Source organism: Malaclemys terrapin, chromosome 7, assembly GCF_027887155.1.
Source record: "Malaclemys terrapin pileata isolate rMalTer1 chromosome 7, rMalTer1.hap1, whole genome shotgun sequence".
Classification (NCBI taxonomy): Eukaryota; Metazoa; Chordata; order Testudines; family Emydidae; genus Malaclemys; species Malaclemys terrapin.
This window is the reverse complement of record NC_071511.1, coordinates 30,507,882-30,523,693: the sequence shown is the minus strand read 5'-3', so window position 1 is coordinate 30,523,693 and position 15,812 is coordinate 30,507,882. Positions and strand designations below refer to the sequence as shown.

Here is a 15,812-nt window from a genome sequence, read left to right as displayed (position 1 = left end):
GGGGAGCTGAGGGGGACAAAGGATCGGAGATACCAGGCTGGAAGATGAGGGGGTTCCATTGGGGGGTGAGAGAGATGCGGAGTCTATGGGGGCTCCCATGCGGTGGGGGCGGGGTTGGGAGGTGTGGACTCCCATCCGGTGGGGAAGGCGCTGTGGGGATCGGTATGAAGAAGGCTTCCTGGGGGGCGGGGGGGCTGGGCTATGGCTTCAAGCGAGGGTGCCCTCCTTGTGCTTGAGGGGCGTATATGGGATTAGGGGTCAGGTGTTTCTTTGGGGTGGGGAGTTTGGGGTCTGAGGTGGGATCAGGGGGGCGAGTGGACACTCAGGGCTGAGGGGTGGTAATGGTAATGGGGTCTGGAGCTGAGTCATGCATGGGGGTCTCCCTTGGAACAGGGGGTGACTATGGAGTCTGGGAGCGGAATCATGGGGGAGGGGTGGTTCTGGATTCATTTACTCCTGCGCCGCCGGCCCGCCCCCCACCCCAAGCTGCTGCTTCCAAACCAGCGCCCAGGAAGCGATGCGGGGCGTCCTCTGCCGGTCGTTGGCTGGTTCTGCACGCTGCAGGCTCATCCAGACTCCGCACCAGGGAGTCCAGCCCTGGCGCCCCATGGAGAGCGGGGGGAGCAGAATTGGGGGCGGGCGGGCGGGGAGACTCCCTTGGGGTTGGCAGGGTGAAGGGGTCTGGGGGAAAGGGGGTTCCCCGGGGTTGGGCAGGGAGATAATGTGGTCGGGGGGAGAGGGGACTCCCGAGCGCGCGCGCGGGGGGGGTAATAGGGAATGAGGGGTCCACCAGGACAAGGAGGGTAGCAAGGGGCAGGGGCTCTCCCAGAGGCGGGGTGGTAACATGGTCGGGGGGCAGGGCAGGGGAGGGGGGTCACCCACGGTCAAGTGAGGAAGGGGAAATAAAGAGGCGGGGGTTCCATGATCTTCCACAGAAGATGAGGGGTTAATGGGGCAGTGCTGAGGAAGGGGCAGTTCCCCTGGGTCAGGACTGGTGGCTAACAGGGTAAGGTGGGGGGAAGATGTTGCCCATGCGATTGGGGAGTAACAGGGTTGTTGTTGGGTCCTGGGGCTGGGGAGATTCCCCCCAGGTGTGGGGCTGAGTGCTGTGCTAGGGGCCCCCAATAAGGCAGAAACTCTACCACAGGAGATGCCCACAGCAGAATGCACGTCACAAACGTGTTGCCATGGGGTGTCTGTGCACCCCTAAGAACAGAGACATAGCAGGTGGCATGCAGGTAGAGACCATACAGCAATAAAAGCACATAGTACATATGCTGAGCATGCACCTTGAGGTGCAGGCATGCAGTGTGGGTACATGCATGCTGTTGTGCACACTGGTTTATAGCTGAGGTGCAGGGATGCAGTGTGGGGTCGGTGCATGCACCATGCACTCTAATTTATTACTGAGATGCAGGAGTGTAACATGGGGGTACATGGGTGCACCAAGGATTCACACAGTGGTGAAATGTGGGGTACATGCATTCACCCTTCATTATTGGTATTACTGTGGCACCTAGGAACCTCAATCATGGACCAGGACCCCATTGTGCTAGGCATTGTACAACCGGAACAAAGACAGTCCCTGCCAAACCCTTTCCAATCCGAACAGATGAATACAAACAGATGAGAGAGTACAAAGAAACAGAGGCAATATTGGCCAGCATGATAGCAGCGGTCTCAGCAAACTCTGACCTCTGAATTATACCCATAGGATACGCACTGTGCGCCACAATGTGTAGCTAAGCCTCAGGTGCAGTATGGGGTATATCCATGCACCTTGATTTATACCCGAGGCACAGGGGGTGCAGTGTGAGGTACGTACATACACCGTTTTGTACCCAAAGCACCAGGGTTGCATGTGTGCACCAGGGGGAGCGGCGCCCTCGCCAGCTACCAGACAGCTCACAGATGCGCGCAGCGCGCGCTTGCGCTTTGACTAATCCTTTAATTCCGGCCCTTGCAGCCGTGGCTCCGCCCCCCCACGGGGATTGGAAGGTCCCGGCTCCGCCCCCTGGTCATGTGGAGGAAGTTGCGCTGGAGCCATGGAGGAGGCGGGGGTGTCGCTTGGGTGAGTGTGTGTTGGGGGCAGAGCCCCGGGGATCGCCTGGGGCACGGGGAGTGCCGCCGGCGGGGCGGTGCCTGGGCCATGGGTAGCAGGACTAAGGAGGTGGGTGCACTGGCTCCCTGGGGGGAGGGCGGTGCAGGGTCAATAAGCGCATCCCCTCCACCTCGCACGTTCGCGGGGTGCAGCTCTGCACAGACATCTGGTGCACGCTCGCGGTGCATGCTAGGGGGAAGGGATAGCTCAGTGGTTTGAGCGTTGGCCTACTAAACCCAGGGTTGTGAGTTCAATCCTTGAGGGGGCCATTTGGGGATCTGGGGCAAAATCAGTACTTGGTCCTGCTAGTGAAGGCAGGGGGCTGGTCTCGATGACCTTTCAAGGTCCCTTCCAGTTCTAGGAGATAGTATATCTCTATTATTTATTATAGGGTGAGTCCCTCATTCCCTTCACGCACTTGTGGGGCAGGTTCACCCGCATATCCCCTTGGATGCTCGTGGCACAGGCTTGCATGGGCATCCCCTCTCATGCATGGTTGTCGCCCGGCTTTGCATGCACACGCCTTCTCTCCAGTAGCTGCCCTGAGAGCGGCGGCGGTGGTATCCCTAACACCTGCATTTATTCCTCCCGTAGGCCCACGGAGCAGACTGTGCTACTGAACAGTGGAACCCGAATGCCCCTGCTTGGCATGGGAACTTTCCGCCTGCAAGGGGCTGAGCTGGTGTCCCAGTGCGTGGAAGCTGCCCTAGCCCATGGCTACCGCTCCTTTGACACAGCTGCTGTCTATGGCAATGAGGCAGCGATTGGGCAGGCACTGGGGGCCCTGCTGCCCCTTCATGGCCTAGCACGCTCTGATGTCTTCCTCACCACCAAGCTGGGTCCACGGGACCAGGGCAAGGCCGAAGCTGAGGCCGCCTGCCTGCGTAGCCTGGAGCAGCTAGCCTGTGGCTACCTGGATCTCTATCTCATCCACTGGCCAGGCACACAGGGCAAGCCCCAAGGGGACAAGGGCAATCGGGAGCGGCGCTGGGAGAGCTGGCGGGCGCTGGAGCGTATGCACCACGCTGGGCACCTGCGGGCAATAGGCGTTTCTAACTACACCCTGGGACACCTGCAGGAGCTGCTGGCCCACTGCCGGGTGCCGCCGGCTGTGCTGCAGGTGGAGTTCCACCCAGAGCTGCCCCAGCGGGAGCTATGGGACTTCTGCCAGCAGCATGGCATTCATCTCCAGGCCTACGCCTCACTGGGCTGTGGGCAGCTGTTGGGCCGGGCAGAGGTGGGGCGGGTGGCAGAGCGCCAGGGGCGTACTCCTGCCCAGGTTCTTCTACGCTGGGCCCTGCACCAGGGTGTGGGGGTGATCCCCAAGTCTGTCAGCCCCACCCGCCTGGCCGAGAATGCCCAACTTTGGGGCTGGGACCTCAGGCCAGAGGATATGGCTGAGCTGGGGGCGATGGACTGCAGCAGGCACTACTGCTGGGACCCCAGTGGAGTGACATAAAGTGGAAGGTGCATATGTGTGTGGGGAGGCATGGTTGGGGTGTTGTTGGGGGTAAGCATGCGTGGAAGGGGGCACTGTTGCAGGGGGGAGGGATGATGGAAAGAACTCGGGGGTGGTGTCAGGCACATGTGGCTGGAGAGGTTGGTGATGCTGGGGGGGGGACAGGGGACAGGGTGGCAGGCACATGTGACCGGGGGGACAGTGCTGCAGGCAGGGGACAGGGTGGCAGGCATGCTTGGTTGGGAGGGCAGTGCTGCAGGAGGGGGACAGGTTGGTAGGTTTGTGTGGTCGGGGGTGGTACTGAAGAAGGGGGGGGCAGGTGCATGTGGCTGGAGTGTAGTGCTGTGGATGGGGGAGGCAGTGCTGCCATGGGGAAGTGCAGTAGCAGGCGTGCATGGTTGCGGGGACGGTGCTGCAGGACAGGGAATGGTGGGAGGTGTGTGTGGCTGGGGCGGGGAAGGCAGTGGGGAGTGTAGGTGTCTGTGTTTGTGCCTAGGATTTGGAAGGGGGCACCTGTGACGGTGGCTGTACCACCACAACAGAGATGCAATAAAAAACTAATGCAGGCAGCCATAAAAAATACCGGTTTTTATTACAACTTCCCCAGCTAGTGTAAAAAACTCAGCCTCTTCCCCCCTCCCTCCAGAGATAGATGTGGGGAGTCACCCTATGGGGAGACAGGCAGCTGCCTACCCGGAGGGCTGGGTAGTGGAGAGTTGTTGGGGGGAATATGTCCCATACAGAGCTCCCCCCAACATCTCCCTCCTCCCAGGAGACTGGCATCCTGCAGAGCTTGCCCTCAAGGGGCTAGTCCCATCCCCCCAGCAGGGAAGCTGCCGTCATTTGGAGCTCCTGGGGGGGGCATCACGGGCGGGTCTGTGTCCCAACCAGGCCTGGAGGGTTTCTTTCCAGCTGTTCCCCCGGTGCAGCTGGGATGTTGTGCCTGCACTCTTGGGGCGTGGCAGCACCTAGAGGAGGAGGGAGATGGTGAGAGCCCAGTGGGGACACCCCCACTGAAAGTGCCTCCTCCCATTGCAAATGCTGCCCCTACATAGCAAGCCCTCCCATGAACACCCCCGACTGTGTCTCTGGCAGCCCCCCACCTCTACTGCCCTCCCAGGTGCTTTCCCCCCCATCTCCCAGCTCTCTCTGCAGTGCTCCATGCCTGCTCTGCCCCCCCCCCTTGTGTGGGCGAGCCAGCTTGCTGCCTCTTTGATGGACACTGCATGCTGATGGCCCTGGACAGCTGAGCAATGCTACCCCACCTAATGTGTGTGGGGGAGAGAAGGACGGACCCACCTCCAGTGGATGCTGGAGGGGTTCCTCTGAGGTGAGTGAGGAGGTCTTTTTAGCCTCCCCAAATCCTCTCTCCCCCCCAGCATCTTATGGTTCCCTTCTCCAGGCCAGCCACAGGTCTCCGGCTTGAGACCTGGAAGTGGAGGAGCTCATTGGGTTGGCAGTTTGAGTGCAGCTGCCCCCCAAGGAATTGTGTCCTCCCTTCTCCCCTGTTTCACCTCCCCCTGGGGGTCATCCCCTCTCCATGTGCCCCCTGCCCCTTCTAAACCCATCTCACCTGCAGCGCCACGTCAAACTCATCACTCATCCTGCGCAGTTCCCGCCCGTAACGCATGGCAGCCCAAAGGATGGGGGGGGCTGAGCGTGAGCGTGCCCGGAATGCCCCACCTGGCTCATCCTGCACTTCTGGCTCCAGAGATGGGGGGTCTGACCCTATCCGGCTTCGCACCTCTGCAGGAGGAGGAAATTGAGGGGTTGGAGATCAGGGACTGACACACACTCGCAGGGGAAGGCTGGAAGCCCTGGCATTTGGGGGGGGGGCGAAGGGGGGCTTTGTGGGAATGGGGAATTCCCTCAGAAAGATCTGGGAGCCCAACCTAGGGCGGAAGCTAGGAAAGGGGGAATCCCCCCAGCTGTGTGTTACATGGGGCAGAAGTCCCCCCCCCCGAAAGTTCTGTGACCCCCATTGTGGACAATACTCTGGGGTGGGGGACGAGCATGCTGGGTCCAGGGCTGCCTTTTCCAGTCCGGATGCGGGGGGGGTGTCCTCACCAGCTGTGGGGGTGTCTGGCTGCTTGGAGCCGGACGTGTGTCCCCGCTGCGACTCGGGGGGAAGAGGCGACTCCTTCCCTCGCCCCGGGAACACCTCGTCCGGGAACTCCTGGATGCGAAACATGCTCAGGGACGGGGCATGGCGCCCGGGCGCCGCGCTGCAAGAGAAGGGGGGTGTCAAGGGGTGCATAGCCCCGGGCCCCTCACTTGGGGAAAGGAGTCCCCGACATATACTCCCGGGACTGCCTGATCTCGCTGCCCCTCCCCCCACCTAGGATTCCCCTCTCCCACCCTCCTGGGATTGTATTCCGTCCCCCCTCCAGCCCCCGCCGTCTCCCCCTCAGCTCCTGGGATTTCCCTTCCCTCACTCACCCGCGGGGGGGGGGGGTGCTATCAATCAATCCCCCCTATTTACACCCGGGATCGCGGGCCCAGCCACAGTCACCCGGGCAATAGGGACTGACACCAGCCCTGCCCAATCACAGATCCCCTACATCACGGGGGAAGCCCTGCCCCCTAGTGACCTCAGCCGGCCCCGTCTCCCGCCCCGGGTTCATGAGGCTGCCTGCACCAACCACGCCACCCCCTCAATCTTCCTGCCAGTGGGGCGACTGGGGTGTGGTCGCTGAGGGGGGCACTGGTGTGGGGCACAGGGGAGTGCTGGGGGAGGGGCTCTGGGGGTGCGGAGGCGGTGGGGGGCACTGGGCTGGGGGGAGTGACATGTCGGCGGGTGCAAAGGTTCTGGGCGGCTGTTCGGGGGGTCACTGGGGTGGGGGCGCTGGGAGATGCAGGGCAGTGGGGTGGGGGCTCTGGGGGATATGAGGGCGCGCTCGGTGGGGGCGCTTCATTTGCCCATAGTTAAGATGGCGGCAGGAAGTGGCGCTCTCCCCGACCTCGCTTCTCGTTCTCTATGGTCGGGACTCTTGACGATTTGCCTTACGCCGCTTGCGCGGGGGGCGGGCCCGTCTCCTGCGTGGGGGTGGGGAAGGTTACGCGCTTTGCGCAGCTAGTAGCTGCCGGCTGCTGTCATCGCCGCTGCCGCGACTGAAGCCGGGGAACCCAGGCGTCCGAGGACTCTAGGCGGGGGTCTCTTAGCGGGAGGGGGTGAGGGGACCTTGGTGTCCGAGGCCCGGGGGGGAGGGAAAAGGGAGACCCCGAGTGGCGGGAGCGCTAAGGGACCCCAAAATTGGGGGTACTTTGCGGGACCCTTTGAAGAGGATACCTAATTGGGGTGGGGTGGGTCGGGGGACCCAGGAGTCCGGGCACCTTCGTGCTGGGACGCAGCGCAGCGGGAGGGGAGCCCCCAACTGAGAGGACCCTGGTGCCTAGTGAGGCTGGGGAGGGGGCAGAGAAGACCCCCCCGCCATTGAACTGGGAGGGTATTAGGGTCGGGGTCATTCCCCTCACCTCCGGCAGGAGAATCCCCCCAACTGGGAATCAGGGCCCAAGCCCTCCATATCGCCCGCTAACCTGTACCACCCCCCCGTCTGCCATGAAGCAGCCTGAGCCTGCCGGGCTCCCCCTGGCCTCTCTTTCCCCAGGATTTTGCCTCTTCCTGTGGGGGAGGCTGTGATGCCCACAGCTGGTACTGCTGTTGGGGAACTGTTGTGGGGGGGGGTGTCCTAGGTGGGCTGGAACCCCCCCCCCCTTTCCCATACATCCACGGGAGCTGGTTCTCCCTCCCTACATGCTGGACTCAGCACTTCGGAAAGGGAATTGATCTCTGGACACGCTGTTGCCCCCGATAGCAGCAGTACCCCCAGCCCAGGACACACTGCCCCCCCATAGCACTGGCACCCCCAGCCCAAGACAGACAGATTTCCCCTAGGGAAATCCCCCAGGACAAGCTGTGCCCCCAGCAATAGAACCCCTCAGCCCAGGATAAACTGTTTCCCGCTGTAGTAGGGCACCCCCTCTTGTCACCTCAAACCCTCTCTGCTGCAATCCACATCCCCCTGGCACCTCTCTTTCTTCATACCAGCCTTGCTATATCCTCCTCCGGCTCTCAGGGGATGCCTCCCCTCATAGCCCTCTTCTAGTTGAGCCCCCCCGCACTCTCCCCTCAAAGAGACAGCTGGGCATGGAGCAAGCTGCCAGCAACCTGACGGTGATTGTGCCAGCCCAGCGCCTGACGCCAGCTTTTCCCCCGGCGGTCAAGCTGGGGCTCACGACGCTGTACACGGCGCTGTATGCCCTGCTCTTCCTCTCAGTCTATGCCCAGTTGTGGCTGGTGCTGCTCTACCGGCACAAGAAGTTCAGCTATCAGACCGTCTTCCTCTTCCTTTGCCTGCTCTGGGCCACCCTCCGCACCACGCTCTTCTCCTTCTACTTCAAGAACACTCTCAAGGCCAACCAGCTGGGGCCCTTCCTCTACTGGCTGCTGTACTGCTGCCCCGTCTGCCTCCAGTTCTTCACCTTGACACTCATGAACCTCTACTTTGCCCAGGTAATCAGGGTGGGGTGGGGTGAGGGGGGCTTCACGGCTCAGCCCTGTGAGTAAAAGCCAACAACTTGGGTTTCCGCACACCTGGCTTCACTTTTCCTTGCTTGGCGCTTCCCATAGCTGGGGAGGGAACTCAGGAGTCCTGGCTCCCAACTCTTTCTCTAATCACTAAAGCCCCACTCATCTTCCAAAGCTGGGGACAGTACCCAGGAGTCCTGACTCCCAGCTCTAGCCCACTAGACCCAATTCCCCTCTCAAAGCTGAGGACAGAACCCAGTAGCCCCCTACCTGCTCTCTAACCCACTAATCCCTACTCCCTTCATATGCTGCTTGCATAAATATTTGTGGAGGTGCCCAGATACCCCAGTGATGGGGTCATAGGAGTGTCCAGACTCTAGAAAGTAGCGTCCTGTGATGCTGAGTGCCTTGTCCCTGCCCCATGGAGAGGACTCCAACATGGGACAGAAGATCAGTTGGGAAAGCATTTGGGGTGGGGGGGAGGAGGAGTGGAATGGAGGGAGGGGACTATCTGGCTATGGGGTTGAGGAATGGGAAACATGGTCTTTCCCTTCTAGGGGGCGCTTGCACCAGTCTGTCCCCAGACAGGGTGGGGTGGGGCGGAGCAGGGGGGACTGGCTTGGTGAGAGGTGTAGGGAATTAGATATGGGACCTTTCCCCTCTAATGAAATCCTGCCCTTAGTGGTGAGTCTTGTGAGGGATGACCAAGCCCCAGAGACCCAGCCTCTCTCCCTTTGTGGGGGAGGGGCTGCACATGGGGGGTTGCACCTGTTGCTGCTGTGCCCCCAATTTTTGCTGCATCCCCTGCTGGCTCTGGTGCGCTCTGACCGTGGTTGGGTCTGGCTTGTTGGGGGCGGGGGGGCACGTTCTGTTTGTTGATGTTTTGCAACTCATCTCCCTTGGACTCTGCCTCCTCAGTCACGCTGCGAGGGGCATGTGCTGGTGGAGGGGTGCCCGTTAGGCTGTGACCCTAACTCTGCCCCCCTTCCTTAGGTGGTGTTCAAGGCTAAAGCTAAGTACCACCCGAACATGACCAAAGGGCTGTGAGTATCCCCCCACAGTCCCCCATACCCTATACCCACTTATAGCCCCTCCATGCCCCAAGCTGGGAATAGAACTCAGGAGTCCTGACACCCCCTCGCCCCTCTGGAACCCACTATACCCCCTCCCCTTCCAGACCCAGGGATAAAATCCAGAAGTCACTCAGCTGAATTGGGGCCATCTCACCCCCAGCCTGGCTCTGTGCCCAACATTCCCTGGTGCTGGTGGCTTTGGCCTAATGGGCATAGAGGCTCTGTGCCCACCCCCCTTCCCTGGGCAGGTCTGGAACAAAGGCTGGTGGGAGGAGTGGGATTGGACTGGCTCCCTGTGTGGACACCTTCCCCCCCCCCCAGCATCCTCTGAGCCCAGCAGCAAAGCTGCTTAGGGATTGAGCTGGGGAGAAGGAGGGGGAAGCTGGAGAGATGGGGGGAGGGACAAGGATGGGAGACTGTGGTGGGGAGGGGATCTGGGGAGAGTGGGAGGGTCAGGGAACGGAGTAGGAGAGCTGCACTGAGTCGGGAAGAAGGATCTGGAGGGGAGGGAATGCTCTGCAGAGGGATCGGGTAAGGACGGGACAGCAGAGCTGGGGGCGAGGAGTGGAAGGGACTGGCAGAGTAGATCTGCCCCCCAGGGCAGGAGGGGAACAGTATGTCTCCAGGCTGGTCCCTCAGTCTCAGTTTCTCCCACAGGCTGGCTGTGCGGGGGGCCTGCCTGGGCGCCAGCCTGCTCTTCCTGGCAGTGAACGTGGCCTGTGCTTTCGTGGTGCGGCTGGGGCGGGCCGAGCCCTGGGCCGTGGTGCTGACCCGTGTCCTCATCAATGACTCACTCTTTGTGCTGGGTGCTATCACCCTGGCGCTCTGCCTCTGCCTCGTGGCTCGCGGCTCACCAAGCACCAGCCTCTACCTGCAGGCCAAGGTGGGACACAACCTTTTCCTCTAGGGGGTGCTGGTTCCAATCCAGTCCCAGAGCCGGGGCACTGGCTGGCTCAGGAGGGTTAGGAATGGGATACTGGGCCCTTCACCTCTAGGGGGCGCTGGCTCCGATCTGACCCCAGCCTGTGGGGGACTGGCTGGACGGAGGGTTGGGGGAAATGGGACATGGAGCTTCCCTCTAGGAGGTGCCATCTGGCACTGGCCAGAGACCATGCTACCTGGGTGGGTTTGGGAGGGCCCATGGGCCTGATGGCAATCCTTTGGGAATGGGTTCGGGAGGTTGAGTCGCAGGAATGGTGCCTGCATCTGTCTCCCTCCCTCCTCAGGGCACCACAGTGTGCCAGACAGCAGCCATGGGTGGCACCATGGTGCTGCTGCATGCCAGCCGTGCCTGCTACAACCTGGTGGCCCTGGCGTTGAGCTCCCACACCCGGCTGGACTCCTTCGACTACGACTGGTACAATGTTTCGGACCAGGTCAGTGCAGACAGGGGAGGGACTTCCAGGGAGGTGGGTGGCACCGATGGAGAGGCAGGGGGGCCTGCAAGGTGTTGTGGGTGGAGATGGCGGGGCTGGGGGAGTGAGTGGCTCCAGAAGGCTGGGGGGGTATGGTGCATGTGGAGGGTAGTTGGGGGGACGCTCCAGGATGTGGTGGAGGGGTGGGTGTGGTTCGGGGAGGTTAGGTGACTCGGGGGGCTGCCCCTCCATGGGGACTGGTGTGTCTAACTCTCTGTTTGGGGGAATTGGGCACAATCTCTCCCCCACTGTTTGCTCTCTGTTCTTGGGGGGGCAGCACCTCAGCCCTTCGGCAGAGCCTCGTTTTGGCTGGTGAAAATTTAGCGGGCACCTGGGGCTGGTAGCCAGACCCCCAAAGGAATCTGAACGGTCTCTCCCCACCCCTCCAGGCAGATCTGATCACTGACCTGGGGGACCAAGGATACTTGGTCTTTGGCCTCATCCTCTTTGTGTGGGAGTTGCTGCCAACTGCCCTACTGGTGGGCTTCTTCCGGGTGCACCGCCCTCCCCAGGACCTGGTGAGTGGGGCAGCTGGAGCCCAGGATTGGGGGAGTGGAGCAGGGCCTGCTGGGTTAATTGTGGAGGAATAACTGGATGCAGAGAATCAAAGATGTTTGCGTGACCCTGGCACTATCCAGATCTAACCAAGGTTTAATTGGGATTTTGAGTACAGGGACCTTGGTCTGCTCAGCCCCATGGCAGACACCCCATTAAACATCCTCTGAACCTTTGGTACCAGATACAGCTAAAGGAGGCGAATCAGTGAAAGTGTTTCAAATGGGAAAAGGCAGACTTGTAACCCCAGCCCTTGTGCCAGTTTCCCTCGCGGGAGGGGGGGGGGGAGTTTCTGGAAGGGCAAAACCCGTCTGGCAGCCTCTGAGGTGCCAGTAAAGGTGTAATAACTGTCCCGTGGTGGGGAGCAGAAGTTAGTTTAGAAGGGTTGGGCTGGTGTCGTTGCTAAGGTCCCACCCTGGTCCCTAGAAAACAAAACAAGACAAACACGCAATAGGACATTAAAACTCCCGGCCAAGTGAGAAACGTGGCCTCTGTGGAGCCGACTTTCACCTGCAGCCTCCCTGCTGGAGAAACACAGGCTGGGCACAGGGACCCCCGCAGCCGCTCCGGGCTCCTCAGGCCACTGCTTTGAGCTGCCTCTTTGGTCGTAGGTGTACGGCAGTGTTGCAAAATTTGCAGTGTGGGCCTGCTAAGCCAGCCGCTCATTAGACAAGAGGCATAAGGAGAGGGAGGGGAAAGAGAAGAAATAATGGAGGAACAGGGGGAGGAAAAGGACGCATGGGATGGGATGACAATCTGTCTCCCAGATGGTGTTTGTATTTAATAAAGCTGGTGGAGGTGTCATCTGGGTCCATCTTTGCCTGGTCTGATGAGAGCATCTCCTAGGGTCAGGATGACAGAGGCCCAATGATATCATGCTGGATCCAGAGGTCCCAGGAGATGGGGGAGCAGCCAGCCTCTTTTTCTGGTCTCCTGTCTCAGTCCCTGGGTGTTATTAGCCTGTTTTTCCTGTCCCCAAAGTCTTTTCTTTGAAGGGCCCCAGAAGGGGGGTGAGGGGCAGGAAAGCCCAGCCCCTCGGTATTTTGTCCATCAGTTAGGCCTAATTTCCAACACACCCATTTTGGTCCCTTGATTTCTGGGCTGACACGTCTCTTGTTTAGCAGCCCTTGCGTTAAATCCGTCGGCATCCAGTCCGTTTGCTCCTTTCCTGTCAGCGTTTGCTGGCCCCGGCTCTTGTGACGTGTTCTGAGCTTGCGCTCCCTTCTCGCAGTCAGGGTGGGTTTGCAGGCCCACTTGTTATGCCAGGCCGGGGAGGAGGGGCGTGGCCTGCTGAGATGTCAGTTAGCAGCTCCTGGGGTCAGGAAGGGCCCCCCCACAGAGTACCTCCCAGCAATGAGGGATTCCCCAACCCCCTCCTCATGGCACAGCTGGGCTGGCGCAATATGGCTTCCTCTATGGGGCAGGAGTCTTACAGCAGAGGGGGGGACCCCCACAAGGTGTTGCAGGCCTCAGCCTGGCAGGGGGGATCTGTGAGTGTGTGTGTGTGTGTGTGTAGAACAGCCCTTCTCCTGTGGGTCAGCCTGGTGGGTCGCAATCACCCGGGGAAGGGGGGAGGGGGCGGTGAAGAGAAACCTGGCCTCCCTCTACAATAATAGCCTGTCTCTTCTCTCCTCCGCCCCCTGGCAGAGTGCCAACCACATCAATGGGCAGCTCGGGGGCTCCCGGTCTTACTTCTTCGACCACCCCGGGCAATACGAGAACGAGGGGCCCTCCCGCAGGAAGGGAAGCAGGTAACCCCCCCCCTTGACCTCTAGTCCCCCAGGCAGTACCAGAGCGAGCCCCTCCCCAGGGGAAGCAGCAGGTAACACCCCCTGGGGGGAGAATAAATGGGTGGGGAGGGAGTCCACAGGGTCCTCCTCCCTCCATTGGGTTTAAGGCCCCTGGAGGAGAACTGACCCCCAATGGGGTCTCACTAATGGAGCGTTGGAGCACTGCATGCTGGGAGCTAACCCCTCTGGATTTATGCCTGCTGGGGCTCTGCTTGGGGTGGGGTGGGGCAGATGGGGGGGACCCTATTCTGGGGAGTGGGATGGGAGGATGGTACTCCATGTAACCCACCCCCCCCTCTGCCTTGCAGCCTGGCAGGCCGACTGGGCAGCGGCAGCTGGTATGGAGCCATTGGCCGGACTGGGAGGGATCCGGACTGGCTGGGGGGGCAGCCCCCCACAACTCCCCTGCTCTTCTCCCAGGTCACTGTGCAGGCCAGCCACCACCACAGCCTCTACTCCACCCCGCAGACCTAGATGCGCCCCCCACCCCGTGCGTCACAGGAGGATGCTGGTGAAATGGGGCCACGAGTATTCAATAGTGTGGAAGGCAGCGGGATGTGGAGGGATGAGTTCTGAGTGCAGGAAGTGGAGGGGACCCAGCTCTGTGCACCCTCCAGCTGAACAACCCCCAACCAAACAGCGCCCCTCCTGATCGCACAGGGATGGCTTTGGCACCACCCCACATGCTGCAGCCTCTGAGGGTGCAGGCCAGTTTGGGCAGGGATCCCAGTGTCCACCCGTGGGTCAAAGGAAGAATGGACTGTCTCCTCCCCCTGCCGCTGAATGTGCTGGAGAATTGCATGTCGGGAGTTCCCCCTCTGGATTCGTGCCTGCAGCTGAACCATCCCTGGGGGGTCACACTGTCGTGAGGTGCCAGACTGTGGCTCAGGTGCCGGTTCGTACCCTCCGATGCACGCCAGCTCCTGGCTCCTCCGAGAGCTCTCCCCAGCGCTGCCCTCCCACCCCAAGGCTTTGGTGCTGTCCTGTCCCTCCGCCCCAGGCTCAATAAAAGGTTTGTGTTCGTGGCACAGCCTCTGTGTGTGGCTTTTGTGGGTGCGGAAAGCCAGGACTCCTCAGTTCTGTTCCCAGCTTGGGGAGAATGTGGTGGGGCTGGGAGCCAGGGCTCCTGGGTTCTATCCTGGAGGGGTGCGGGGGACTGGGAGCCAGGACTCCTGAGTTCTGTTCCCAGCTCTGCTACAGAATGCATGAGCTGCAGCAGGTAGTTTTCCCCGCCCCCTCCTTGGGTGGCACAAGCACTGTGTGCAACTGGGCTATGTCTCTGCCCTCACTCCTTGGACTTTAAACCCCCAGCCTGATGGGGTTAATCAGCAACCTGCCCCCACGTTGGCCCAGCATAGGTGGTTGGGGTGGGGAAGAGAGCCATGTCCTGGCAACCCTCCCCCCAGGGGACTGGAGCTGCCTGTTGATCTGGGAGGGGCATTGCCCCCAGAGCTGCCCTGTATTTATTCCATCTCGGCTGCCCTTTATATTGCCCATCCTAATCCCTTCTGCCCCTCGCCCTGCAGGAGTGGCACTGTCCCTCCCGCGCAGGCAGGTGCTGTTACCCTGCCTCCCCCGCTAATCCCTCCATAAGCTGATCCACCCGCGTGCCGCTAGAGCCAGCTCAGCCCGGCGCAGGAGTTAGAGGTCACCGAAGACTAGCTCTTGCCCTAGTTTCTTGGATTCTGAGGCAGGCCCTGCCCCAGACACCTAGGTTCTCTGCCTGACTAAGGCCTGCCCCTTTCTCCATGTTTACCCCACACACTTTGGTGATACCTAGATTGATGCAGCACTTGGAATGGGGGCTGGAAGCCTGGACTACTGGCTTCTATCTTGGCTCTTAGAGAGGAGAGGGTCATAAGCCTGGCCTTGATGTCTTGGAAAACCAGCTTCGCCCCAAGCCCTCTGGCCCTAGCTGAACAAACAGGCAGAGCTCCCTCAGCCTCCTTGACCTTGCCCATTGTTCCAGTAGCCTCTATAAAACCAGCTCCTCTTTATAACTGCTTGGGGCTGGCTTGCACGGAGGCTGACAAGGCCTAGCTGCTTCTGAGCACGCGTGGGGAGTGTGTTCTGCTGGGTTCAAGCAGGGGGCACTGGGAGGCAGGACGCCTGGGTTCCACTCTCTGCTCTCAGATGGGGTGAGGCAGCTGATTGGAGTCACGCAATAACAGCACAAGAGTGAAGGACAGGACGGGAAGGGAAATCTTTTTGTTTGCAAGGGAAACTGCTGAAGGGAGGGGGTTGGCCGGGGGCCTGGAATGGAGTCACCCATATGAAAAACAGCACTTCCTGTGGCCCAGTCCCCCACCCTGCTCAATGCCCCCCATGGCCCAGGGACCTGCGGACCAGAACCCCTGCCCCACTCCCTGCGGCTCAGCATCCCCCACCTTGCTCCCTGTGGCCCTGCCCCCGCCCCGCCAAGGCCCTGCCCCGCTCCCTATGGCCCAGCACCTGCCACCCTGCTCCCTGTGACTGAGCACCCCGCAATGAGCCCTGCTCTGCGGCCAGCGGCCCAGTGCTCCCTGCTGAGACCTGCCCTGCTCCCTGGGGCCCAGCACCCCCTGTCGAACCCCTGCCCTGCTCCCTGGGGCCCAGTGCCCCCCAACAAGCCCTGTGCCACTCCCTGCAGCCCAGCACCACCTGCTGAGCCCCTGCCCCACTCCCTGTGGCCCAGCACACCCTACTGAGTCCTTGCCCCCCTCCCTGTGGCCCCCCCCTCCCTGTGGCCTAGTGCTCCCTGCAGCCCAGTGCCCCCTGACAAGCCCTGCCCTGCTCCCTAGCACCCCCTCCCCTCCCCGCCGAGGCCTGCATCACTCCCTGTGGCCCAGCGCCCTCGGCTGACTCCTCGCCCCGCTCCCTGAGGCCCAGCGCCCCCATCTCCCCACAAGCCT

At 61.3% G+C, this 15,812-nt stretch overlaps 3 protein-coding genes across 3 annotated transcripts; 2 read left to right on the top strand and 1 right to left on the bottom strand.

Moving 5' to 3' along the window:
• Positions 1-2,042: 2,042 nt before the first annotated feature.
• On the top strand, positions 2,043-3,650 carry LOC128840374 (glyoxal reductase-like). Its single transcript, XM_054034249.1, has 2 exons — positions 2,043-2,071; positions 2,696-3,650. The coding sequence occupies exons 1-2, from the start codon at positions 2,046-2,048 to the stop codon at positions 3,558-3,560; spliced, it is 891 nt and encodes a 296-aa protein (XP_053890224.1). The 5' UTR covers positions 2,043-2,045; the 3' UTR covers positions 3,561-3,650.
• A 483-nt stretch (positions 3,651-4,133) lies between these two features.
• BAD (BCL2 associated agonist of cell death) lies at positions 4,134-5,885 on the bottom strand. Its single transcript, XM_054034250.1, has 3 exons — positions 5,628-5,885; positions 5,134-5,306; positions 4,134-4,528 (listed from the first exon to the last, which is right to left on the bottom strand). Exons 1-3 carry the CDS (start codon positions 5,815-5,817, stop codon positions 4,400-4,402), a joined length of 492 nt encoding a protein of 163 aa, XP_053890225.1. The 5' UTR covers positions 5,818-5,885; the 3' UTR covers positions 4,134-4,399.
• An 842-nt stretch (positions 5,886-6,727) lies between these two features.
• Positions 6,728-13,946, top strand: GPR137 (G protein-coupled receptor 137). The gene is made up of 7 exons (XM_054034785.1): positions 6,728-8,073; positions 9,082-9,131; positions 9,819-10,044; positions 10,388-10,537; positions 10,966-11,094; positions 12,779-12,882; positions 13,230-13,946. The coding sequence occupies exons 1-7, from the start codon at positions 7,708-7,710 to the stop codon at positions 13,393-13,395; spliced, it is 1,191 nt and encodes a 396-aa protein (XP_053890760.1). The 5' UTR covers positions 6,728-7,707; the 3' UTR covers positions 13,396-13,946.
• Positions 13,947-15,812: the final 1,866 nt, after the last annotated feature.

Bases quoted from the DNA above. Each gene is read 5' to 3' on its own strand.
- LOC128840374 (XM_054034249.1), top strand. From the start codon at position 2,046: ATGGAGGAGGCGGGGGTGTCGCTTGG. The intron at 2,072-2,695 runs GTGAGTGTGTGT...TTCCTCCCGTAG, and splicing joins GAGGCGGGGGTGTCGCTTGG to GCCCACGGAGCAGACTGTGC.
- BAD (XM_054034250.1), bottom strand. From the start codon at position 5,817: ATGCACCCCTTGACACCCCCCTTCTCTTGCAGCGCGGCGCCCGGGCGC. The intron at 5,307-5,627 runs GTGAGGACACCC...CTCCTCCTGCAG, and splicing joins GCCAGACACCCCCACAGCTG to AGGTGCGAAGCCGGATAGGG. The intron at 4,529-5,133 runs GTGAGATGGGTT...CTCCTCCTCTAG, and splicing joins AGTTTGACGTGGCGCTGCAG to GTGCTGCCACGCCCCAAGAG.
- GPR137 (XM_054034785.1), top strand. From the start codon at position 7,708: ATGGAGCAAGCTGCCAGCAACCTGACGGTGATTGTGCCAGCCCAGCGC. The intron at 11,095-12,778 runs GTGAGTGGGGCA...GCCCCCTGGCAG, and splicing joins ACCGCCCTCCCCAGGACCTG to AGTGCCAACCACATCAATGG. The intron at 12,883-13,229 runs GTAACCCCCCCC...TCTGCCTTGCAG, and splicing joins TCCCGCAGGAAGGGAAGCAG to CCTGGCAGGCCGACTGGGCA.